Raw genomic sequence first — 26,163 nt, forward strand, 5'->3', positions numbered from 1 at the left:
ATGAGAGGGTCTGTTGTGTTGGTGTTTACTGCAGCTTGATGTTTTCTTGTTTCAAATTCTACAGGTGTTTGTTTTTTTAACTAGATTTTTTTTCTTTGTGGGCGCATCCCTCATTTGTAAGCTGTTTCAGTATGACTTTTCTGTGTGACCAAACTCTGGTTTGAAAATGTCTGCAACAGGAAACGTCTGGTTTACGAAGCAAAAAGCTGCTGCCTGAAGCCTCGTGGGTTGTTCAGTGTTGCGAGAAATACATTGACTGTTAAATCCGGTGTGGTTTCACTTTAATATTAATCGCTTAGTTAAAAAATCTTGTCGAAAACATGAATCTTTTTAGCATGCACTGGGGAGATTACAGAGAAGGATGTGCTCACTCACTGCTATTACAAAATAATGATGTTGGTCTAATGATGGCAGCGGAAGTGCTTTTTGTGCCTCTGTTTGCCCTTTTGCCATTTGTGTTGTGGTACTGGTCATTTTGAAAAGTAAAGTGAAAGATCACATAAGAAGTTTCAGAGTGCCTAGCTGTTGGTCATTGTTGACTATAGAAAAAGATTATTAGAGAAGTTTCTCCCTCTTTCTCTCAACCTCAGCTGAAACAGGAAGTTTCGACTGATACAATTTGTTTCAACACTGAACACCCGTATTAAGTTCTTCATACAGCATTTTTAAGGGATAGTTCACTCAAAAATTTATATTTGGCCATTTATTTACCGCTAAGTTGTTCCAAATCTTTTTTCTATTAGGTCCATAAGACTCACTTTTCATTCTCATTTACTATATTACTATATATAAGTCTTCTGAAGTCATATGATAGCTTTGTGTGCAGAGAAACAGGCCGAATTGAAATCTGAACTTTAACTGTAAACAAATCTTTCTTTTTATTGGGAACTTTTAAACGAAAGGTCTGAACAATTAATTCGCTTACCTGACAGATCTAGTTCTCGAGTTCAACTCACTGACTGTCTTAAACCCACTGGTACATTTGACAATCTTTCTTTTCGTGTCACAGAAAGCTTTCATATGACATGATCCCTTTGGGTGCACTATCAAAACTTTGGTGGAGAGAAGTCTTGAATTTTTAGTTGGTTCATCAGTGCACAGGAGTGTAAAGAAAAGATTAATTTTGTTCCCAGTTTGATTTACTCTGTTCACTTCTTCCTCCCAACCCCACACACAGTTCAAGTCACAGATCACCTGGGTAGAGAGAGAGTTTGCTGATATTAGCGTGAAGGTAAGATCCTGGATTTTTCTGCTGCCACCTGCTTTCCTCTGAGCTCTACTATTATCCCTGTCTGTCAGCTGGGGTCTAACAGGATTTACAGTGAAGGCATGCCACAAACTCTGCGCTGGCCACCAGTCGGTGGTTGTTTCTTCTGATTATAACATCCTCTTGTATGTCAGGCTGAAGTGTTCAGAGTCAGAGGAACCTGTGTGTTTTAAAGCACCACTGTATTTTTAGCTCACAGTTGATGGTGAGGGAGGAGAACACTGAGAGGGGAAATCAGCAAAGCATAATGGGACAGGATGAGCATTTAAGTGTCCACCCGACGGAAACAGACATTCTTTTTCTGGCTCTGTGTAGTTTTTCTTTTTTTGTGTTCTTTTTCTCATTTGTTCGTTCTTTTTTAGGAGTCCAATATTGTAACCTTACTGTATTTGTTCCAGTTTTCATATTATTCTTATATTTTCTTAGTAGAGACACCAAACTAACCCCCCCCCCCCCCCCCCCCCCACACACACACACACACACACACACACACACACGCACACATTAGGTGGCTCTGGAACCGTAAAAGAAAAGAGAAAAACCTATACAGAATAGAGTATCAGAAGAAGGTTGTAATGTAGTCCCAGACATGTTGTTTCTTCTTTCTTTTTTTTAAATTGGTTCTTTTTCTTTTTATATATGGTTAACAGAAAAGAATATTAAACAAGTTCCTGTTTGTTTATTTATATAGCACTGTTTAAACATCAACCAAGTTGTACCAAAGTGCTTTACATACAGAATTTAGTAAAAAACAACATAAGCTAAGCTTCGAAAAACACACACAGACAATATATACACGACATATAAAAACATCTCGACTATCTAATTAGAGGCTAATGACATCAAGTGGCATTTCAGCAAGTTCTTAAAAATGGAAAGTGATTTTGCAGTTCTAATAGATAGTGGCAGCTCATTCCATTGTCTCGGCCCTGTTACCGCGAAGGCCCGGTCACCTTTGTGGAGACGATGTGTTCTGGGCACTATGAGTAGCTTCTGGGTTATGTTTTTAAGTTACCAGTAATGTTAAAATACTATTTTTTTGTTATAAAATTATAATAAACAGATGAAATAAGAACAAAAGAAAAGTTATGTGAATTTATTTAAAAAATGTTTGCTTTTCTTTAATACACACACGATAAAATAAATGTGTTAGTAAGGTAAATTAATATAACTTCTGAATGATGAAATGTGACCCTGGACCACAAAACCAGTCACATTGCGATGTTTGAGAAATTGAGATGTATACATCATCTGAATAAATAAGCTTTCCATTGATTTATGGTTTGTTCGGATAGGACCATATTTGGCCGAGATACAACTATTTGAAAATCTGGAATCTAAGGGTGCAAAAAGATCTAAACATTGAGAGAAAAAAAAGAAAAAAACATTAAAAATCTTTAAAGTTGTCCATTTATGTTCGTGATTGTGCTGCATCCACTCACAGAAATAAATGTTTTAGATATTTACGGTAGGAAATTTACAAAATATCTTCATGGAACATGATCTTTAATATCCTAATGATTTTTGGCATAAAAGAAAAATCGCTAATTTTGACTCATACAATGCATTGTTGGCTATTGCCACAAATATACCCATGCGACTTGTGACTGGTTTTGTGATCCAGGGTCACAAATTTAATTGTTAAAAAATTGTTAATATATAATAAAAAGGGTTAAAATATTTTCTTTCCTCTATCTATCTTTGTTATTACCACTTCTGACACGCATTACTTTGTCACATCCTCGCTCACTCTCTCCATCTCTATCTCTCTCTCGCTCTGTTTTTTTCTCTCTCACACCAGTTCTGTTTTCAGGTCTCAGTGTCTTCCTTCCTCTTCCTGCCTGCTTCACTTTAGTTGTTGAGCAGGGCAGAGCACACACCCTCAGTCCCACACACACACACACGGCCAGACTCTGCTCGCTCCCTCTCTGGGATGAGTTTTGTTGTCTATGGCTGCCCCGACTTCAGGCGGATGGGGGTAACGGTGGACTGCCCTGGCTAGAGGAGGGATGAAGAGATGGAGAAAGAAAAGAGGAAGTTTAAAGTCAGTCAGTTATTGAGTCTCTACCTGTTCAAGCGGCAGCACAGTAAGACTTTAGCGAATGCCACTCAGTCCAGTGAGGAGACGAACAGCACCACGAACTTGACTCCGTCTAGTGCAGCTTTAACCGATGAACATACAACATGGATGCCGGTCAGTGCGCACACACAGTATTATAATCACATTGCTTTGTAGAGGAGTTGTTGTTGTTGTTGTTGTTGTTGTTGTTAGGGTGTTTTTTTGTTGTTGAGAGGAAGTGTTACATTTGTTTTGTTGAATTGGGCCACACTGGTTGTCAGATAAACACAAGTATAATATAATATAATAATATAATTTAACACCGCTAGAAGTCAAACCCTCAGATAAGATGTTAGACAAGACATCAAGTGCGTCTTTCCTGTTGTGTATCTGCAGGAGAACAGCTATGAAATGTCTCTCTCTCTCTCTCTCTCTCTCTCTCTCTCTCTCTCTTCTCTCTCTCTTCTCTCTCTCTCTCTTCTCTCTCTCTCTCTTTCTCTCTCTGTCTCTCTATCTCTATCTATCTATCTATCTATCTATCTATCTATCTATCTATCTATCCATCTATCTATATATCTATCTATCTATCTATCTCTATCTCTGTCTCTCTCTCTCTGTCTCTCTCTCTCTCAATGTTGCAAGTGTCAGCAGCAACACCCTAAAACCTGTCAATGGCAAAATTCCTTATTTTTATTTTTATTTTTTACAAAATATTGAGAATAATAACAATAATGTGATACAGTAGTACTTCAAACCACAACCTTGTTGATTCATGTGCAAAAACGTTGGTGAACATAAACTCAATTCTTAGCATCCACCTATACTAGCATTTATTACATAATGTAGACCTATTCATTTAGCTTAATTTTTTAGAGATAATGTGTAAATAAACCATAAAACTATACATATCACGCATATCATCTGCTGCATCTGCCACAAGGATAAAGGGACAGGTTTTTTTGTTGTTGAAAATTTTCATTACTTACTTGTCCTCATGTTGTTCCAAACCTTTATGACTTACTTTCTTCTGTGGAACAAAAAGATGGTGTTTTGAAGAATGTTAACCAAACCGTTTTGATGACCATTCATTGACTTCCATTGTAACAAAACAACAATGAGACATTTTGTTAAATATCTTCTTTTGTATTCCACAAAAGAAAGTGTCATACAGGTTTGGAATGGCATGGTGGTGAGTAAATGATGAATTTTAATATTTGGTTGAACTATTCTTTTAAATGATTTATATATTTATGTTTCCATTCTGGTGATTTTAAATGTGAATTAGTCACCCTTGTGGGTTGTGTACAAGCAGCTGTTTTTCTGATATTAGTCTAACTGGGTCTGATGGGTGCCCTTAATTGTACCAGGTTCTCAGAATTCAGTTTAATTTTATTTCACCCATTATCCATTTCCTCTCAAACATGTTCCCCCCTTTCTCTTTCTCTCTTGTCACAGGGGAAATGTGACATACAGCACTCTATTTCCAGCAGAGCCTACATTTCTATCATATACTAACTTTAAGAACTTTTCTTTGTGGCTTTAAATCGCTTGAGCTTCTCACCCGCAATCCTGCTGCTTAAACGTGCAAAATAAGTATTTAATAACAAGTGGTGTTGACACCTTAATGTTCTTCAAAAGTTCAAAGTATGTACAACTGATCCCTGAAACAAAAATTATATATACATTTTTAATTAACTTTATCTCCTACCGGGGGCGCTTTGTGGGAAGTCGAATCCTCCTCTGTGTCTCACTTAGATCTCATAATGTTGTTTAGGCCACTGGAGATATTTATCATTAACAATGGTATTGATGAAATGTTGAAATAGCGTGCATTGGTTTGTGTTATATACATGATAATCCACTCAAGCGGTTGCTGTGAAACAATTAAAGCAAATTGCTCATCATTCAGTGTCCTCCTGCATGGGATATTATGTCCACTTAACCCAGCTTTAAGCTTTAATAATCAAGCGTGCCTTCCTGACCAATCGGATGGTCCGATATCATGGCCTTGATATTGCATATTTTACTACCCTATTTCTGTGGTTGATATCCATTTCTGTCTCTTGTGTTGTAGGACGATGGTGACATCAAGGAGATCAACATCACACATGTGGTTAAGGAGGGGGCAGAGAAAGCAGACCCCTCGCAGTTTGAGCTGCTCAAAGTGCTGGGACAAGGCTCCTTTGGAAAGGTAAAGATATGCACAAACTTCTATACTGCATCTGTTCATATATGTCTTGTGTGTGTTTTAGCTTTGATGTGTGTTCCTGTTATTTAGCTTGTGAGATGCTGCTAAAACAGATGGTTCTTTCCAGAAGCAAAGACTATAATGGTGATTTTGTAAAGATGTGTAGAGGGTTGACCATGGTTTCACTGCTGTAGACCAGAGCAATCCTCCTAACAACACAACCATCACCTGTGTTTGGGTTACTGTATTTACCATTCAGACTAGAGAATTAAAAAGAGAATGCCATATAATTTGAATAACATTTCTACAAATGTAAAATGTAACTTCAGGATGTAGAATATATGGTTATAATATATTCTATATCATATTATTATTATTATTATTTTTTAAAGAACCTTAACTTTCATTTTATGAGCCAAGTTAGAAGAACAAATAATTTCCCAAAGTTCTCAAATTGATCTGGAAAGATATTCCATCTTGTGGTGTGTTTTCCAGATATATTGTTTGCCAGCTGTACTCGCAAATTCCATCATAACCAACAAACATTATGACGTGGATTCGAATAGATCATGCGTTTTAGCAAAATAAGCAATCTAACATGCAGTATAGGCCTATTTTTCATTCCATATGTTCAAAATTTATTTTATCTTTTCGTTTGTCAAGACAAGAGAATGCCATTTTTTAAGACTGTGTATTTGCTCTAGTAACCCAAGCCAAACAAAAATAGCAAAGTAGCCCTCAGATGCCTATCATTCCATTCTTATTATTTAAAGATTTAAATTTGATTTGATTTGATTTTCAACTAATTCATTGTTAAATTGGCTAGCTAGTTAATTTCTTCAATGATGCATTGTTCTATGGTAGTAACAAGTTATGTAATTGTTCAGTACTGAATGGTACTCAAATCTCAATGATTTGAGGACCTTTTTGAGTGTAAAGTAAATTTAACGACATCTAGCAATGACTTGTTGAATATGTAAATAATTACATTTACCTAGGTTGATTGTTCATTAAATATCACTTCCTGTCATTCAATTAAAATTCAACTTCCTTTGGGAAGTTTTTTAACTCGTGAATTAGAAAAGAGAGGGATTTTTCAACCCTGGTGTGTGTTGTTGGCAAAACTGAGCGAATTTTTACCAGTGCTTTTATAGCACGTTCCTTTAAAAACTCAGCACCTTCAAAAAGTGACTTGACTAAGACTCATTCAGACAATGTGACTGAATTGTTTAGTGAAAACATGTTTTCTTGTGTGTGCACAGGTGTTTTTGGTACGGAAGGTAACCCCTCCTGACAGTAACCAACTGTATGCCATGAAGGTCCTGAGAAAGGCTACACTCAAAGGTATAGCATCAGTGTAAACACACACACCACAAACCACACAAGCTTCCTTTGCTAACATAAACAGTGCTTCAACAACAGCTACTTTCATTTTGCATTGCTCTCCTGGGCTGTTTATTTTTCTTTACTCTAGTGTCACTCCTAGTTTCTGTGTAACCACAGTTACAAACGCCAACCATGCGTTTAATGGTTCTCAATAGTGACAGTCTTCTTGAATTTACTAGTTTTATATCTACTCTGTCAAACCTATCACAGTATTTGCAACATCTGTATACACAATATTTTGGCATCTTCCCTCAACTGCAAATTTGAATTCATGCCACTCTGAGTGAGGTTGCAGGTTAACAGTAACTCTTCTGTGGGTACACTCACTTCCTGTTTTTTTTCTGTGTACCCCAATGACACAAAATCCCACCATACAGTACTTACAAACCTGAAGTTTTAGATTCAGATATGAATCTGGAATCAATTTGAAATCTCGGTTGTGCTCTCTTTCTATCTCCCAAGTATGCGAATTGGGACGCATCTTATGTTTTCATGAGAGCTGATAACATCACTTCCTACAAACAAATGCTATCTGGTAAACTTCTGCTTCAGACATCCGTTAAGCTGAATCTGCTGATTCATTGGTCACTTAAAGTAGAAAATGTTTTCATGCTTGGCTTTTATTACCATTCTTGAATATATAAATTGCATAGTTGTGATTTGCTAAGTTGTTTTACCGATGTGTTGGCCAATATTACAATTCATGAAGTAAAACTACTCAATGAAGTATGACTTTATGTTGGTTGTGGCCAGATATTTCATCTCAAAACCTGTGTGAAATTGTTCTTGTCACAGTGAGGGATCGTGTGAGGACTAAAATGGAGAGAGACATCCTGGCAGACGTCAACCATCCATTTGTGGTTAAACTCCATTATGGTGAGTAAGTGTGTTTGTTTCATGGTACATTGTAATATTTGTCATTCCATTTCCCCTTCTTAAAGGAAAAGTTTGACCCAAAATTTCAATGAATATGGACTGTAGAAGCACCATTAAAGTATCCCAAAAGCAGCCCATTCCAAGACTCTAGAAGTCACACTATAGCTTTGTGTGGCGAGTACAACAAAAAATAAATTATTCACTAAAAACCTTGCCATCCACCCTTACTCTCCTTGGCAAGTTTCTGAAAGAATTAGTGAAGTCTTTAAGCTGGATCATTTCACTTAATCAATTGAATCATTGATTCAATGATTCAGTCAAAAATCTGACTACTCTGATTTAACTTACTGACTCAACTATTTGGTTGCAGTAGTTAACAGCTCACTGAATGGGAAGACAATTAGTGAATAACAACTTAAAGTTTGGTCTTTTGGATTTTGCATCCTTTTTGAAGCTTCAATGATTTGATGGTGAGTAAATTGACAAGATTATCATTTTTGGATGAACTGTCCCTTTAAATGTCGCAAAAGGAACTTTGAGTGGAAGTCAGTGATAATACAGATGGTTGTTGAATTACTGCTCTATATGTGATTTTGTTAAGCAGGAATTATTGAATGACTTCAATTTAGTGTTCCTGTCCCCTAATTAATTTGAAGAGTAAAGTAGTTGTTTTTACAGTTCAGAGGTCATTACATTAGTAATGGAGTATTTAATGTTGCAATCATGCTATTTACCTGCTTGATGAAGGCCTTATATTGCACAGGAAGCTGTGTGGGATCTTATCATTAATGACTAACAGATCAGATAAACTTCATTGTTAATACACTGGTCATAAGCGCACTCTGTTTGTATATGTGTTCAGCCTTTCAGACAGAGGGTAAACTCTATCTAATTCTGGACTTCCTCAGAGGGGGCGATCTATTCACCAGGCTGTCAAAAGAGGTATATAATACTCATAACAAATGAGCCCAATATCCTCTCCTATTACTCCTTTGTATTCACTCAGTCTCTCTGGTTTTCAGGTGATGTTCACGGAAGAAGATGTAAAGTTTTATCTGGCTGAGCTGGCACTGGGTCTAGATCATCTACACGGTCTCGGCATTATCTACAGAGATCTCAAACCTGAGAAGTACTTAATATACACTCACAGACACATTCAACATAAACTCATTGAGGAGATACTTGACCTTAAGGCCGGGACACATCAAGCCGACAGTCGGCCATTTTTGTTTTTTCAAAAATATTTTTTTGTTGTTGTTGGATTTAGTCAAATGCCATCAGGGTTTTTTGGGCCAATTCAGCATGTTGAATCGGTGTCAAACCATCTGTGAGAGAGAGAGCTCTGGCTGTTCAGCTGAGCGGATGAGTCAGTGCACGAGAATAAAAGCGAAAGCGAGGCTGAAGGCAGAAGGCTGTTGATATAGACAGATATTACTTGCACGCAGGCGCAGAATGCACGTTCTAGTTGACAGTCGCCTTTTTGGCCGAGACGCAGCCAACGAGAGGTGACAACACAGTCTGCTTTTATCGCAGATAGTTCTTTGACGTCGGCTTGTTGTGTCCCTGTCTTAATAAACGCATGTACACACCATGAATTCTGCAACCTGTACTGGATTAGACCTCAGTTACTGTCGAGTATGACTGTGACATTGTTTATAACGTTTTAAAATGATTTTTCACCTAACTGCCGGTAAATGGCATAACAAATATTTTTCTATGTTCTAGCATCCTCCTGGATGAAGAGGGTCATATCAAACTCACAGGTACAATACAAGCACTTTGGTTGAACAAAGAATAGAGATGAAATGTTTGATTTAATTGGTGTAATTGGTCTTGTTATTTCTCTCAGATTTTGGATTGTGTAAGGAAGCTATCGACAATGAGAAGAAGGCTTACTCCTTCTGTGGGACGGTGGAGTACATGGCTCCAGAGGTGGTAAACCGGCAGGGACACACCCACAGCGCTGACTGGTGGTCATTTGGGGTACTGATGGTACGTCCAGATTCACATAGAAATTGAGAAGATCTGCTTTGATGTCACTTAGATTGTCTGATTTATTTGGCTTTAACGTTTGCTTTCTGCTTCTCTTTCGGACAGTTTGAAATGCTTACCGGGTCACTGCCATTCCAGGGAAAAGACCGAAAAGAAACAATGAATCTCATCCTGAAGTGAGAATCCATTGAGTTTTGATCTTTTTATAGAAATGAAGTGTAGTCTTAAACGAAATAATACTGTGAAATTGTTATTTTAAATGAAGCATTTAGGATAAATGTGTTTTACGTTACGATTGGGCTTATTCTTTGTGCTAGGAAATAGTTCAGTTAATCAGACACTTTCCATTTCACTGGTTTGCTTCATTTGCTACTAGAAAGCTGTTAAAAGAACAGCAATTTATACTGTTAAACAACAACTTGTCTGTATTATGTATTATTGTTGATTTTGCCTACACTAAATTAACTTTTATTCAGCAAGGATGCATTAAATTGATCAAAAGTAAAGACATTTGCAATGTTACAAAAATGTATGTTTCAAATAAATACTTTCTATTTTTAAAATAAAACGGATGTATCACAGTTTTCACACAAATATTAAGCAGAAAACAACATTCAAGATTAATAATAATAAATATATCTTGAGCATCAAATCAGCATATTAGAATGATTTCTGCAGGATTATGTTAGACTAATGGCAAATACAAAATTCAGCTTTGCCATCACAGGAATAATTGATATTTTAAAATACATTAAAACAGATACTTTAAATTGTAATAATGTTTCACAAAATGACTTTATAGAAAGTCTTATTCACTCCAAACTCGTGAATGGTAGTGTATGTGTTGTGAGCATTATTCAGTGTCTGAGTCGTGATCATTGTTTGGTTATCTCTTTAGAGCAAGGCTGGGGATGCCTCAGTTCCTGAGCACTGAAGCTCAGAGTTTACTGAGAGCTCTGTTCAAGAGGAACCCCACTAACAGACTGGGTAATGTATACACAGGCATCTACATATACATTCTTTGTGATTTATTGTAACCTCTTCAAACAGCATTAATAGCCTGTTAATCTTGTGTTAAATCTCAAATTAAGTCAATTATATTGATGTATTTGACATTAAAGTCATTGAAAGGAACATTTTATTTAAATGTGCTATATATTCATAGTAAGGAGTGTTTTATTTATACTTTAACTGTTACCAGCATCTGGATCAGATGGAGCCGAGGAAATCAAACGCCATTTATTCTTCGTGACAATTGATTGGAATGTAAGATCATACTTCAAATTACTGCAAATCTAAAGAAGTAGCTCCATTACAGACTTATCCTCCCCACCAGTAAAAGCTGAATGCAACCAAAAAAACTGTATAATCATTTTCAGAAACTCTTCAGGCGAGAGATAAAACCCCCATTCCAGCCAGCAGTGGCCAGACCTGATGACACCTTTTACTTTGACTCGGAGTTCACTTCTCGTACCCCTAAAGGTGAGAGGTCATATCTGTGAACAGTCTCGGTAGGTCTTGTGGTCAGTTTTCTTTTTGGACCATGGCGAGAGTAGTTTGAGCACTCAAACTGGCATTTAAAACAAACTATAGGGGACTTTTAAAGGGATAGTTCATCTTAGGGATAGTTTACCTCTGTAAAAGACAAAAGGAGGAGTAAAGAAGAATGTTCGGCATAAAGTTGTTCTTTTACATATAATACATGTGGATGTAGACTAGGGGCTGTCAAACTCCAAAAATGACGAAAAAAAACATCATAACAGCACTAGAAGCTATTCTTATGAATCTGCACAATAGCTCTGAGTATGGGACGGACCAAATTTTAAATCATTATTCACAAATAGTCCTGCAAGATTTTTATGCAGTAAAAAATGTGCTAATTAGACATGGTCCCCATTCACTTCAGAGCAGAATGAAGATTCTTACACAGAAGAAGAAAAAATGCATCTTTGGATGACTTAAGGATAACCGTTTTAATTTTTGGGTGAACTGTCCCTTTTATAGTTTCCATGGTCTTTTCATGAATAAGCTAGTCATAGAACAGATGTCGTGTTCTCTTTCTGATCTTCAAGCTGAGCTCACTGCAGTAGATTTTGAGTGTTGGGTGGATTTTTCAAATGTCATCAGCAGCTAAAATGGAATATGAGTGTGGGCTTCAAGGTTTCTCTGTTGTCCTGTCTCAGATTCCCCAGGCGTTCCTCCCAGCGCAGGGGCTCATCAGCTCTTCCGGGGCTTCAGCTTTGTTGCCACGGCAATGCTAGAGGAGGAGGGCAAAGAGGAGCCCTCTCAACCCCCTCCACACCCTGTGGTACAGGTAAAACAGCTCTTTATATTTCAAACTTGACATTCAGCTTATAGATGCTGTATGACAATATTAAAGGGTTCAAGGTTAGGGCTTGAGTTAGTCAGTGGCATGCTGTCAATTACAACATACATTTTTTTTTTGTGCCAATAAATGCTGTAACTTTCATGTGATGCTCATAAAGATAACAGAAAAGAGATGTGACATCATCTGCAAGGACTGTTTACATCCTGAGTTGTTTATCTGACCACTAGAGAGCAGTATTTCTACCATTTTCCAACTGATTCATCCAAGAGTGAGTAATAGTCAGTGTTTAATGGAGATGATAACAGGGTTGTGGGAAGATGTTTTAGGTTGGGGGTGCTGTGTGCAAATCACCACATTTGAATAAGAAACAATATTTTATAGAGTCTATAAAACATGTAACAACTCCATGAAGCACAACTAATGTATTAGTGAGAACACTCGTTTAAACGGCAAACACACCAGGACATTTTGAACAATATTTTTGACAATGGTTGACGGCTGTTATATAAAATAAAAGAGCCTACACGGTGACAGGAAATAAAAATGAACACTAAAAACCTGCCTGCCTTACACAACACCGAAGGTGGACTTGTGCTCAGGAGTAGAGCAGACAAATTATTTCTACGCACACTGCAATGGTGTGACTTCTGGGAAATTATTTCTTCAATCATAAGTGCAGTGTAGAAGTTCTGTAAAAAGTAAATGGCTTTATTCCGTTTTAGTGATATCATTCTGTGTTATCCAGCATTCTCTGTACTGAGTTCAAACTAATAATGAGACTCTAGTGTTTGTGTCTGTGTGTGTGAAAGAATGTAATTATTGTGTCTTCTTTGTAATTATTAGATTTTACTATCGGTGCAGTTTGTGTGTGTGTGCATGCATTTGTATTGCTGTTCTCATATTCTCTTCTCTGTTGTGTACCTGTTTCCAAGCAGCAGCTTCACGGTAAGAACATCTTGTTCAGTGACGGTTACATGCTGAAAGAGGACATTGGCATGGGCTCTTTCTCTGTCTGCAAACGCTGCATACACAAAGCAACCAACACAGAGTATGCAGTGAAGGTTAGAGCCTCACTCCCTTAACTTGTCTTAATATTGTACTCAAGTCATACAAGTGTCTTTGAATTATCATTTCTTTCTTTGACATCAGCATTTTTGGTTAGGTTAGATTAGGTTACCTAACCATTTGTGACTTAGTTTTTGAGGATACTGCATTTTACAGTCAATTCATTTGGTTTTTCCAAATATATTTGGATGCTTTGTAGAAAATAATTGATTAATCTTAAGATCTGTATTTCAGATAATATAAATCCATATTTCTTTTTTTGAATGACTAAATGTCATTAAAAAGATGGTTACGTTCACTAAAAGGGTTTTTAGATGCATGTTGTCCTCGGGTGATGAATACATAATTTACTGTATAATGTTGATAGGTGATTGATAAAACAAGCACCGACCCATCCGAAGAGATTGAGATCCTGCTCAGATACGGCCAGCACCCCAACATCATCACTCTCAAAGATGTAAGTACAACAACTTAAAAAATAATAATCACAATTTACTAGGGTTGTAACATGTACACAAACATGACGGTTCAGTACGTACCTCGGTATTGAAATCATGGTTCGGTACGGGTTCGATACAGCAGGGGGGAATAAATTAAACACAAAATCACTTATTTTTTATTCAACTGTTTTATTAAACAAAAGTGTATATGTGTTAATATAATAACATTTTCTTAAGTATAGAAAAATCTATCCTAGCTAATGCTGTAAACTATATGGGGAGCTATATGTTACATAACATAAACTATATGTTACTATAATATTAAAGGTTACAATTAACAACAGAGCCCAAATTACTTATTTTTAGATAATAATCAACATTAAAAAAAGTACTGTAAATTGCACAAAAGGCAGGTTTTGCATTAACTTCTAAATCGAATTATAAAGTAAATTGTCTACTCCCAATTCATTTTTGAAATATAATCATTTGCACAGTTACTGTCATATCTTGTTCATGTACATTTAAACATGCATTAAATAATATAATGTAAATATAATGAATAGGCTAATAGTGCATATGTAAAAAATGCCTCTCTCTCGAGTTCATTTCTCTTACGAACTAACCTGTTGTCAACACTACATGCCCGGGGTAAATGTAATGCTACGTGAGATATTATTCTTAAGCTGTTTTATTGATATCTTTAAAAAAGTTGAAACACTGGTTGAGAGATGTAAACATACTGATCGATCTATCTTCCACTTCTTCTGCGCGTTTTACTGGTAGCAAATCGCATTACATTACCAAACGCTCCCCCTTCTGTTTTGGAGTGTGGATCACTTGTGACAATGTATTCGTTGTGCGACTGCATGCACCGAACCATGACGTCCGTACCGTATGGTTCCGGATACCGTTACACCCCTACAATTAACTAATCTGCCGAAATCATCTGCATTGATGTACAATACAGAGAGCAAAACTATGTATACATACTATAACTCCAGATTGAATGAAATAAAACTGCTGTATTGCAGGTCTATGATAACGGGAAGCAGGTGTACCTGGTCACTGAGCTGATGCGAGGAGGTGAGCTGCTGGACAGAATCCTTAAGCAGAAGTTTTTCTCTGAGAGAGAGGCTAGTGCTGTGCTGCACACTATCACAAAGACCGTGGAATACCTGCACTCTCAAGGGGTGAGAAAACATGCATGGACAAACTTAATCACATTTATCTTGTAGATAAAAACTTGCCACTAATACAGAATCTGTCATTATGATTCATAGCCTAGCTTTCCCCCTCTTCTAAGGGTGTTCCCCAAGGCTCTTCCTTTGGCCCTGTTCTGTTCCACTTCCCTCCTCTGTTGTCAACATTGAGCAGTTTGTATGTCGATGTCCTGCCCAGAAGAACCACAATATATAGTGTTCTTAGGACTAATATTATAGTGTAGCTTTTTAAAGTATGCATTATAGCAGCGCATGAAGACTGAGAATGAACAAATTGACTCAGTTAACAAATAAATTCAGTTAAACCACTCTTCCTTAAAATCCCACCCCAATATAATAAACATAGGAAATTGGGGACAATTGTAACACAACATTTGTTTTATCGCAGTATTTAATATAATTATTATAATATAGATCCCATGTAGTTTTTTTTTTTTTTAAAGTTTTTTTCAAAAGCTAAAATATTTAGTACCATATAAACTATTGAGTAATATTAAAACAATATTATTACTTTAAAATGTCCCCTTGAAATTTGATATTATAATGTAGTTACTATTTGGCGCATATAAATGCATTTTGCACATAAAGATGGCTGGTAGATTTGTAGTTGTCTGCGAGTTATGCAGGAAAATTTAAGTATTTAATCTCCTATGTGTTCTGGTTTTCCTACAGGTTGTGCACAGAGACCTGAAGCCCAGTAATATTCTGTATGTCGATGAGTCTGGGAATCCAGAATCTCTGCGCATCTGTGATTTCGGCTTTGCCAAGCAACTAAGGGCAGACAACGGTCTCCTCATGACACCCTGCTATACTGCCAACTTTGTAGCACCTGAGGTGAGTGGTTGTACTCACAACAGAATGGGGAATGCTGTATAGACCAATAAACAGTAAACTTTACATGGTTCTTTGAAATTTCACACACACACACACACACACACACACACACACACACACACACAAGCTTTCATTTCTATCCTTGTGGGGACATTCCATAGGCGTAATGGTTTTTATACTGTACAAACTGTATATTCTATCCCCTTACACTGCCCCTATCCCTAAACCCAACCATCACAGGAGACATTCTGCATTTTTACATTTTCAAAAATATATAATTTAGTATGTTTATTAACCCATTCCCCTCATGGGGACCGCTGGCTGGTCCCCACAATGGAGGTGATCTCAGGTTTTACTATCCTTGTGGGGACATTCGGTTCCCACAATGCATAATAAACCAAGCCCACACACACACACACACACACACACACACACACACACACACACTCCTAAGGGAATACAGAACCCCCACTGGTCCCTCAAACTTCATCACCCAATCACCTCCCTTTTATTATTTAAGTCTGCCCAATGTTTTGAACTTCAGTGTTATTGAAAAACACTGAATTAAACAATGTGAGCTTCTCTACAGGAATTAGGCCTATTGGTGTAGTATGTCATTTTAAATTATCTGGGATCTGTGTAATGTCTTTATGATATGGAGTTTTTCATATTTTTCTCAATAACTGTTCTGACATTGTTTTGTGTTGCAGGTACTGAAGAGACAGGGCTATGACGAGGGATGTGACATTTGGAGTCTTGGAGTATTGCTTTACACTATGCTTGCTGGGTTAGAACACGCACACATTATCTTCCATTATTAATAAATACTGCACTCTCAATGTCAACACATAAAAACTGAAAACACACCCACAATAATTTTTCCTTTGATTCTTAATTGTTCCAGTTTTACGCCATTTGCCAACGGACCAGAAGACACTCCAGAAGATATTCTGAGTCGGATAGGGAGTGGCCGCTTTACTCTGACGGGAGGCAACTGGGATGCGGTGTCTGATGCTGCCAAAGTAGGCCCTCATCAATACAGCCATTCAAACCTGTCTGACAGGAGTTTATTTTCTCACACACATGCTTTTCCATGCAGGACTTGGTCTCTAAGATGCTCCATGTGGACCCTCACCAGCGGCTCACAGCCAAGCAGGTCCTGAAGCATCCGTGGATTGTTCAGAGAGACAAACTTCCCAACAGCCAGCTACAACACCAAGATGCCAAGCTTGTCAAGGTACCGCTGCCATGAGGCTCTTACACTTATTATATATAACATAAATGTTGGTCTATTACTTCACCAACTCTCTCCTCACAGGGGGCGATGGCCGCCACATACTCAGCGCTGAAGAGTTCCCAACCACCCCCTGAGCTGAAGCCCATCGAGTCCTCATTCCTGGCGCAGAGACGGGTGAAAAAGCTCCCTTCCACCTCTCTGTAGAGAACGGGGAGAGGAGAAATGGAGAAGTACTCCTGACTGAATGCAGTTGTGGAAAGGATGGATGGATGAAAGAACCACACTGAAGCTCTACAGACTAAAGACGGTCTCTTGAACCTGCCAATGACATCAGCACTGGAATGAAGCTGTCAAGCGTGCTAGGCAAGGCAGGTGATTGGCTGATGAAATTTGAGGGGCGTGGCCAGTGAGGGTTCTGTACTCCATAAGGAGTTAGGGGTGTGTGTTTGTTTGTGTGTGTCTGAGATTTCAAAACCGGGTAAAGGATACTGTTATAAAAAAGATGATATTCCCAGTGCATTTATGTCTTGGTACTGTAATTCCTAAATATCAACACTGAGTTTTGGATTTTCTTTTTTATTTCTCAGTTTTTGTTTGTTTTGCTTTTTGTTTATTTGTTATATCTGTAGTTTGTTCAACTGAATTATCATGTTAATTTGCATAAGATTTGTCTGTTCTTGGAAGCTTTTCAGCAGTAGTTTTCTTAGTCCGTCTCTTCCTGAAAGCTCAAAGGGGCCCTCAGCGGAAGGAGAGACGTTCCAGTATAATATTTCACCCAGATGAATGAGTAAAGGTTAAATGTATCTTCCATAATGATCCGGTGAGCATGTTCACACGACTATCAACCTAAACCTTGTGGAGAATGGAAGTGCTTTCTGCATGGATTTGTACAATGCTGTCTTGTTTCTTTCTTGTTTTCCCGACTCGGCACTTTTGCTTGGTGAACCTGTCAGCACTGGTGAAGACTGTTCAAAAATGTCTCCTTGTGTGTTTATTAAACAAAGAAAAGAATGAAAAAGTCTGAACGTGAGATGACGTCTGAAGCTTGTGGCATGGAAAAATGTTGCTCTTGTTAAACCCGTGCTTTTTTTTCTGGATATTGACTGCTGTCTCCTGTGTTTGATTTTGATGTTGTTGCTTAAAGAGAAGTTATTTTATAAAGGCACGTTGAGCACAAAATGTATAAATATGACAGCTGAGAAAACGATTTAATGATTGTGTATATTTTTTATCTTGTCTGTCCTATTCCTTGTTCTCCGTGCGTTCAGAAGCAGAGCGTGGTGGAACGATCAACTGTTTTGTGCTCAGGCTGTTAATAGCGATGCCTTGCAAATTCATCAAACTTCGCTCAAGTATTGCACCCTTTACCAATCAAACGTCTTTTCAGTTTTAAGACATGCTTGCAGTATTGTTTGCATTGATTCAGAATTTTTGAATTAACAATTATAAAAATCACAAAGAATCAGAAAATGATCTAGTTCCGATTATTCTTTTTTACTTGGGATAGTTCACTCCAAAATTAAAATTGTAACATTTACTCGCCCTCATGTCTTTCCAAACATGTATGACCTTCTATATTCCACAAAAGAAGAATAGAAACCGGGAATCCACTTTCACCCTATTGAAAAGAAAAGCATGGGCATTCTGCTATAAACATAAAGTGATACCTTTGTGGAATGATACGAGGCTGAATAAATGTTGACAGAATATTCATTATTGGGTGAATTATTTCTTTAAAGTCAATTCAAAAAGTAAGTGAAACAGAATTTGGAATTGTACCCAAAGTGCTTAAAAAACATAGAGTTTGTCTTTGTAAGTGTGCATTCTGTTTCTCCCAAACTTTATTTGCTCTTTGTGTGGTATTTGGGGTTATTATTGCTTAAACTTTAAAAAAGAAAAAAATCAATTGTGATATATTTGTCTTTACTTGAAGAAAAAAACGCTTAATTTACTGGGAGTCACAGCATTCGGTCGTATTACTGTGTAAATGTGTTTGTTTCTCCTGCCTGATGTTGGGGTGGATGGGCTGGGTGCTGTTTGTGGTAAAGGGGTGTAAATTATCACCCTCTGCTTTTACAGTTAATGGACTGAATTCTAAAACCTTCATCCTGATGCCTTTCTATTAAAAGAAAGAAAAAAAAAGACTTGTCCTGTCTCTCTTTCCCATCTTTCTTTTTTGTCCTGACTTTTTACTTTTTCAGTTACTTAATCATTGGGACCTTGTGAGTTCTCCACCTCATTGTATTTGTCAGTCTTGGCATATTATATATTTTTAATCTGCTCTTGGATTAATGTAGTACAAGTCAAAGAACATGAAAGCTTTGTAAATCAGAATTTAGGCCATGAAGTGGGATTATGTGAGTCTAAATCCACAATGAATGAATGAATGAATGATACCGCTCTTGTACAGTATCTCTGTCTGTTCACCTGTCTGTCTGTTTTTAATACTGTCCTCGTTCTCTCTCTCTCTCCAACATATTTCCTTCCTCTCCATCTGTTTTCCCTTTTCTCCCCAGTAATCTCTCAAGTCCCTCAAATACACAGACATTATTTGGACAAAATTGAAGGATCTGTGAACCCCTGGAGGAAAGGTATCTATTATATTACACATATTTTGCCTGCTTAAATATATAGGAGGTTCTTGTATATTTATCAATAACTCCAAAACTCCTATGGAGTGATAGCTTTTTTTAAGGTAAAATATGCAACCCTGTTAACCATTTTTTTTCTCTTTTTATTCATTTAATTTTGTATACATCGATTCAGGTGGTTGTGCTAAACTTTAGGCCTGTTTAGTCTTGTCCTAGATTTTAGTTGCAAAAATGTCAAGTCTCATAAAATTAATTAAAAAGTTAAACTAAAATGTTTCATTTAAGATCATTCACTTGACTTAAATGATTTATATTCTATTCCAAGAAAATTGTATAAAGCGAGACATGCTTATTAAAGCATCATTTTCAATAAACGTTCATGCTTTCTTTCTCTCCTTGTCCTCTCGTATGTAATCACTAAAGTAACATCTGTAGCACTTCTCTGAACATTACTGATGGAATGCTTGAAATAAATCCATTATTAATCCAACATTGAGAGCCCCCGTCGCTCCCTCTCCTACCAGTAACGGCTCTAATCTCAGATGGATGGGGCTTTTAAAAAGTTATTTAAAGCATTGCTGAGTGATTCTCACTTTGTACTGTCCCAGCTTATTTTTCACTGGCCAGACCACAAAAGGGGGCTCATCATGTCACTATTGCTGCTTATTTATCACAGTTATCTGTTCTGCAGACTTGCACGTTTTTACAGTATCTGCTCAGATAACACTAATATCTTTCAGTGATATTCTCTATTATTTGAAACGAGGAAGTATGCAAAGAAGTTCAAATGCACAATGTCAATTATTGCTGCTTATAAATCCTTCCTTGAATTTTTAAATTATTAATTTACAGTGGTTTTTGAAGCATGTTATTGAGCCGGAGATGTTGGATTTTCCCATTACCTCTAGTGTCCTTGAGATCTGTTCCCAGCATCACTGTAATTATTTGGGCTGGTTTCACATTAAGCTTGGTTAGAATGATGTGGTCTCAGATTGAGGGTGGTATGAGGAAATGGATATGAGTTTTTCTGATGAACAGTCTACAAACGTTTGCCTCTTTTCAGTCCGATATTGATGCATGACAATCAGGTGTTAATATAGTAGGCCTATTAATCATCTATCACACATCAAAATACAGAAACATATGGCTATTTACACTGGCTTGGCTTGGTTTTTAGATAAACTGTTGTCTTTTTGAGACTTAGGTAGAAAGTCATGTCATCAGTGTATGTGGCTAGGAATTGCAATTCCACACCTGATTTCTATAAACAAACACTGCTTCTATAAACTCCAAAAAGTGTTCTGAATGTTCCTTTAACATGGCATAGCCTACCATTTTGTGAGAAGTCAACTGACCTTGCATGCTTTCATAACATGTAATTTTCATAAAAGATAAATTATGTAAAAAAGAAAATTAAACCTGTACATTTTTGACTTTCGTTCATCTTCGGAACATGAAGATATTGTTTATGAATTCTGGGAGATTTCTGTCCCTCCATAGACAGTCTACGCAACTACCACTTTGACGCTTCAAAAGTTCATAAAGAAATGGTCAAACTAATCCATATGAATGAATTGATTGACAGGTGATCTGACCAATCATACTTCGCCATCTGCCATTTTGTCCGACAATAGAGCTGGTAAGTCCCGCCCCCTCCGTAAAACCCCGCTGGACCTCAAAGTTGAAAAACCGTCAATGCAAGTGAATGGGAGAAAATAATTATTTTCTGGTCCCGTTCGAATTGTGCCATGAATGTGAACATATGTTGTCTGTGAATTTTTTATATAATCTTTCGTGTGAAGAATGCTACAATTTAGCGGGTAGAAGTTTGATACGGGTAGACTTTGTGTGAGAGCACTTTGTGGACTACAACTCTTCGCTGCTTTCGACACGTTTGAAACATCAACACCACTAGCTCACGGCTCTAGCTCACGGATCCCGCTAGACATGGCTGTGTCTTTGGTGCACTTCACCGCCTTCTTTCAGGGAGAGGACAAAATCGTTGAGGTTGGCGAAAACCACGGGTAAGTCAACTTTATGGGGTGACGTCACATAGGCGACATGTAGTCTTTCTCGTTATGTCTTTTCCACAACTGCTAGCCGACGAATCATAAAATATACTGTCAAACTTGTAACATGAAAGATTATAAAAAATTCACAGACAACATATGTTCACATTCATGGCACAATTCAAACGGGACCAGAAAATAATTATTTTCTCCCATTCACTTGCATTGACGGTTTTTCAACTTTGAGGTCCAGCGGGGTTTTACGGAAGGGGCGGGACTTACCAGCTCTATGCAGTCAGGCGAGTATGGCCCTATCCCAATTACGCACTTCATGTGGACTTTCGGTCTCGTGGACTTAAATTGCGCGTGCTCGCTGAGTCTACGAGTCCGTAGACCGTCCCATTCATCATTTTAACGCTCTGAAGTGTGCTCAGCAGCGCCCCCTTTGTACCCTTGAAGCGGTCTACCGCGAAGCCCGCATAGATGCAGGCTTCACGCACTTTAACTACCTAGAAATCCTTGCGAATTTGCGAAAGGCCAATCAGACAACGAATGGGAGGAGCTTTCGCTCACGTTAACATGAGAAGAAAATATTTAAGTGTAAATATGGTTTTTATGACCTGTGTACATTTTACCAGTTATTACCTACAGTTTATACAAACATATGGTCATCAACCAGTGGTTAATGTCTCAAACATAAATATATATTTATATTTAATATAAACATAAATAGTGCACTAAATAGTGCACTGAATAGGCTACGATCGCATTATGATTCATTAAATAAATATAACCGAATGTCAGGGCTTACTGAATCATATGTAAATGTAGAAATATAATATTTAAACAACAACCGGACCGTCTTCCTATTTCCGGCGTGGCGATCGAGTCTGTCCCAAAAATACCTCTCAATGCGCCCTCGTGGACTCACGCCAAAGGCCCTATAGGTCTGCACTACATGACGTCACCAAAGTGTGGACTCTGAGGAAGTCCACAAGTCCGGAGTGCGCCATTTGGGACAGGGCCATGGTAGATCAACATGGGAGGATTTGAACTTGAAAAACGGAGTGTACTGAAGCCTTTCCGCGGTTAAAACAACATTCCGTCTTATGTTTATTCATGTTTGTTTGATGCTATAAATTAACTAGAAGGAAGAGATGATCGGTTCACGAGCAGCTTTAGCTGATGCTCTAGTCTACAGCGATCTGTCAGACACATCAGACACATAAAGATCGAGCCACAAAACGGTATTTTTTTAAATTTCTTTTTTTTTAAATCACCAAATTTGAAAGGTAAGACTTTGTTTAATGTGTTTAATATCAAAAGTAACCGAAAAGTAACCTGGTCTGTCAGCGCGTTGTCAGTGCACCTCTCTGCTCCGTGGTGTAGACTAACCATGTTCCGTACAGCAACGATGTTCCGTACAGATGACCTTTTCCCGCCGATTGCTGAATAAATACTTCCAGGTTATAAATAAACTATATATGTGTGTGTACCTCATTTATCCCTCTTTCATCCCTGAACAAGAAAGAGAATCACCCGCCGTTTGTTCCAGAGAGATTTCAGTAAGTTTGCTAGGTGCGCCCACTGCGCCTCCTAATGGAGGGTAGGCAAGCTGCAGCCCAGATAATAGCTTTAGGTGGGGAGACAATTACAGCGGTAAAAAATTATATTTCTAATGGATTAATGTTTCTCACAGTAATATAATCCTCATGAATTGTTTATTAAGCTATCACAAATCATGAAATATATTACCTTTGGTTGAATAACTACTTTGAAATGGGAATTTTTAAACGTAAATTCCGGACAATGGCCACTTGGCGCAACTCTCGCACTGAGACAGGCAGCAGAGACGCACGCAGCACGTCTGTCAACACAGACTGCGGGCAATTACGATTATTATATTTATAATATTTTAACATTTAAAATAGTCATTCTTTAATAAATCAACAATTATATATAATTTTGCGGTTGAAATCTGAAATGCGCTCTGTACGGAACACCGTTGGCCGCCTGTACGGAACACCGTTAGCGTCTGTGAGCATCTGAACCCAGGCGGAAGAGGGACTTAACCCCACTTTTCTGAAATACTATTGGTCCAAAAGACATCAATCAAAGAATAGATCCTCCAATAGGAATTTCCCCTGAGAATGAGCACTCACACAAGCTTGTATGTCTCTCAGCAACAGAGGAGTGGCCGTTGGCGTGCGGTGAAAGGTGAAAAGTGTACGGAACATGGTTAGTCTACGTTATTTTTCACTGCGTGAGAACATCACGCGATACTTTCTGACAAGCGCTTAAAGTTTCATTTTTTAGTTACATTTTTTACTTCTAATTGACAAGCGTAATGATCACACAACGCGGTGTTGCTCCCTCAAGACGCATGATAGTAGTTAGGATAACATATTTTGATAAGTTTAGCATTCTGTATATAGGCCTAATATCTTATATCTCTTGTATGTCTCATCTGACCCCAAAGAGTCTAATTTTATCTTTTTACTTTTAAATCCAAAAACAGTGGTGTGTCCACAAATTCCTCATTAACAAATAGACACAAAAAACGTTGATATACAATACAATGTCATATATCACTATTTTACAGAGACACAAAATTATATAAACTAACTTCAAAACAGTTTCAAAGCAAACATTCCGTCAGAACATTCTGACTTCGAGCTTATGCTGCGTTCATGCCATGTACAGTAGTAACCATAATTATGAGATAGCATAGCAACCCGTGACATACCAGAGCTTTTCACATCCTCAGACTCGGATTTATCCGTTTCTATGTCAACATTATCAACGCTGTCAGTAGCAGTCAGGTGGCACAACTAGAGCTCTGTAAGTTGTTTACACTCATTATTATTGTAATGTTATGAGTTTTGAGACATGAGGTAATTAGTGTCTCTGGTCTTGTGATGCTTTGCAGACTCTGCTGTGTGTGTTCATGTGTTTTGAAGGAGTCGTGGCTTTGGAAAGTGCTGTGAAGGGAGGGTGGGATCTCATGCTTTCAAAGTTAGCTTGCTATTGCTAGCATCTCCGAAATTGCCTACCCTTACCTTTAAAGGTGCTCTAAGCGATCGCGCGCGTTTTTTAGGCCAAACATTTTTTTTCACATACCGCAAACATCTCCTCACTATCCGCTAGCCCCTGAACACTGTAAAAAAACGCGGTCTCTGCAGAGAGCCCAAGCTCCACAAACAGCAGCAAAAACAAACTGAGCAATAAACAGAGCGACCCGCACCACGAAACATAACAAACTGTTCCAGCCAATAACCGACAAGAATGATGTGGGGTGGAGTTTGGGGGGTTATTGCGTGGATGAGGAGGAGGGAGGGTCTAGCTAGCCTCCGTTTTGTTTGATAATAATTCAAACATCAACAAGAGGTTACGCCAACCGAGATCGCTTAGAGCACCTTTAAGATGGCATCAATTTTTTTTTTATATTATTGAAAAGTAATGTGATTTAAATGTATGTGATCACTCTTAGTTTAAAATCTAAACATCATACTGATTCTTCATGGGAAATGTCAAAGTCATAAGTCTATTATTTAAACTAAAGTAATAACGTATTTAAACTGAGCAGTATTGTATGAATTTTTAAAATAACATTTCCTGTTTCAGTTTCACCTTAGTAAAGGTAAATAAATCTCTTGAGTGTTTTGCATGCAAAACAACCTCAGTATCAACATGATATTTTTAATCCTAATTGGAGCAGGTGTTTTAGCATTAGCTTGAACATGTGAGAATTTGTGAATTACTTCCATCATAAATTTACATTTACATTTATTCATTTAGCAGACGCTTTTATCCAAAGCGACTTACAAATGAGAAACAATAGAAGCAATTAAACTAGCAGTAGGACAACAGTATGTAAGTGCTATAACCCTTCACAGTACAATTTATTTTTTTTATTTTTATTTTTATAGAATAGATAAGAAAGTGTTAGTGTTAGTAGTACTGGATCAAGTGCTGCCGAAAAAGATACGTCTTCAGCAGTTTCTTAAAGATGGCTACAGATTCAGCAGCTCTGGCTGAGTTAGGCAGATCATTCCACCAGCAGGGAACAGTCATGGTAAAGGTCCGAGAGAGAGATTTCGTGCCTCTTTGAGATGGCACCACCAGACGCCGCTCACTTGCTGAGCGCAAGTTTCTGGATGGCAGAAATAACACATTTATTGTGTATTGTTTCTGCGCAAGTTTCTGGATGGCAGAAATAACACATTTATTGTGTATTATTTGAAATACAGACATAAAACGCATGATTCATGAGTGCCAAAATCTGTTGCTTGGCAACAGCAGCTCATGGAATGTTGCATTTGCGAAGGATCTTGCATTTCTGGCTTTTTTTATACCTCAGCGGGGGAGGAAAAGTGTGACAGAGATGCAGAAAGATAGAATAACTTCAAAGAGAACAAGAGATGGAAATGTGTACGAGTGTGTGTGGGGCAGGCAGTCAATTCTGCTTTCCTACAAACTATCTGATGGATCAGGCTGTGTTGCTACAGGCAACACACAGAGGGAGGGGAGGGGATGATTAAGCAGTGATGGTAAAAAAAAAAAACACACCACTTTTTGGCTTTTTTTCATTGCCTGAGCTGACGTAGACATCTGTAGGGACGTCACGACAGAGTGAAAAAGAGGATGCTGAGTGGGCAGGAATACAGAGG

At 37.8% G+C, this 26,163-nt stretch overlaps 1 protein-coding gene across 5 annotated transcripts in view; it reads left to right on the plus strand.

Moving 5' to 3' along the window:
• The window catches only part of rps6ka1 (ribosomal protein S6 kinase a, polypeptide 1), a 57,187-nt gene extending 38,170 nt beyond the window's left edge, over positions 1 to 19,017 (plus strand). For 2 of the 5 annotated variants that reach the window (XM_079633951.1, XM_079633953.1), the window contains 21 exons: positions 1,178 to 1,231; positions 5,401 to 5,517; positions 6,777 to 6,858; positions 7,696 to 7,776; positions 8,639 to 8,718; positions 8,799 to 8,905; positions 9,502 to 9,539; positions 9,626 to 9,768; positions 9,874 to 9,944; positions 10,667 to 10,755; positions 10,970 to 11,034; positions 11,148 to 11,250; positions 11,952 to 12,082; positions 13,033 to 13,158; positions 13,530 to 13,619; positions 14,634 to 14,792; positions 15,495 to 15,656; positions 16,367 to 16,443; positions 16,561 to 16,678; positions 16,756 to 16,893; positions 16,975 to 19,017. In XM_079633951.1, the coding sequence (XP_079490077.1) occupies positions 1,178 to 1,231; positions 5,401 to 5,517; positions 6,777 to 6,858; positions 7,696 to 7,776; positions 8,639 to 8,718; positions 8,799 to 8,905; positions 9,502 to 9,539; positions 9,626 to 9,768; positions 9,874 to 9,944; positions 10,667 to 10,755; positions 10,970 to 11,034; positions 11,148 to 11,250; positions 11,952 to 12,082; positions 13,033 to 13,158; positions 13,530 to 13,619; positions 14,634 to 14,792; positions 15,495 to 15,656; positions 16,367 to 16,443; positions 16,561 to 16,678; positions 16,756 to 16,893; positions 16,975 to 17,097 (2,154 nt within the window). In that variant the 3' untranslated portion in view covers positions 17,098 to 19,017. Of the gene's footprint in view, positions 1 to 1,177; positions 1,232 to 3,068; positions 3,462 to 5,400; positions 5,518 to 6,776; positions 6,859 to 7,695; positions 7,777 to 8,638; positions 8,719 to 8,798; positions 8,906 to 9,501; positions 9,540 to 9,625; positions 9,769 to 9,873; positions 9,945 to 10,666; positions 10,756 to 10,969; positions 11,035 to 11,147; positions 11,251 to 11,951; positions 12,083 to 13,032; positions 13,159 to 13,529; positions 13,620 to 14,633; positions 14,793 to 15,494; positions 15,657 to 16,366; positions 16,444 to 16,560; positions 16,679 to 16,755; positions 16,894 to 16,974 lie in introns of those variants that run through there. The other 3 variants (XM_079633952.1, XM_079633954.1, XM_079633950.1) reach the window with 2 other exon arrangements.
• Positions 19,018 to 26,163: the final 7,146 nt, after the last annotated feature.

Source organism: Phoxinus phoxinus (assembly GCF_949152265.1).
Source record: "Phoxinus phoxinus genome assembly, chromosome: 13".
In the NCBI taxonomy this organism is placed as follows: domain Eukaryota; kingdom Metazoa; phylum Chordata; class Actinopteri; order Cypriniformes; family Leuciscidae; genus Phoxinus; species Phoxinus phoxinus.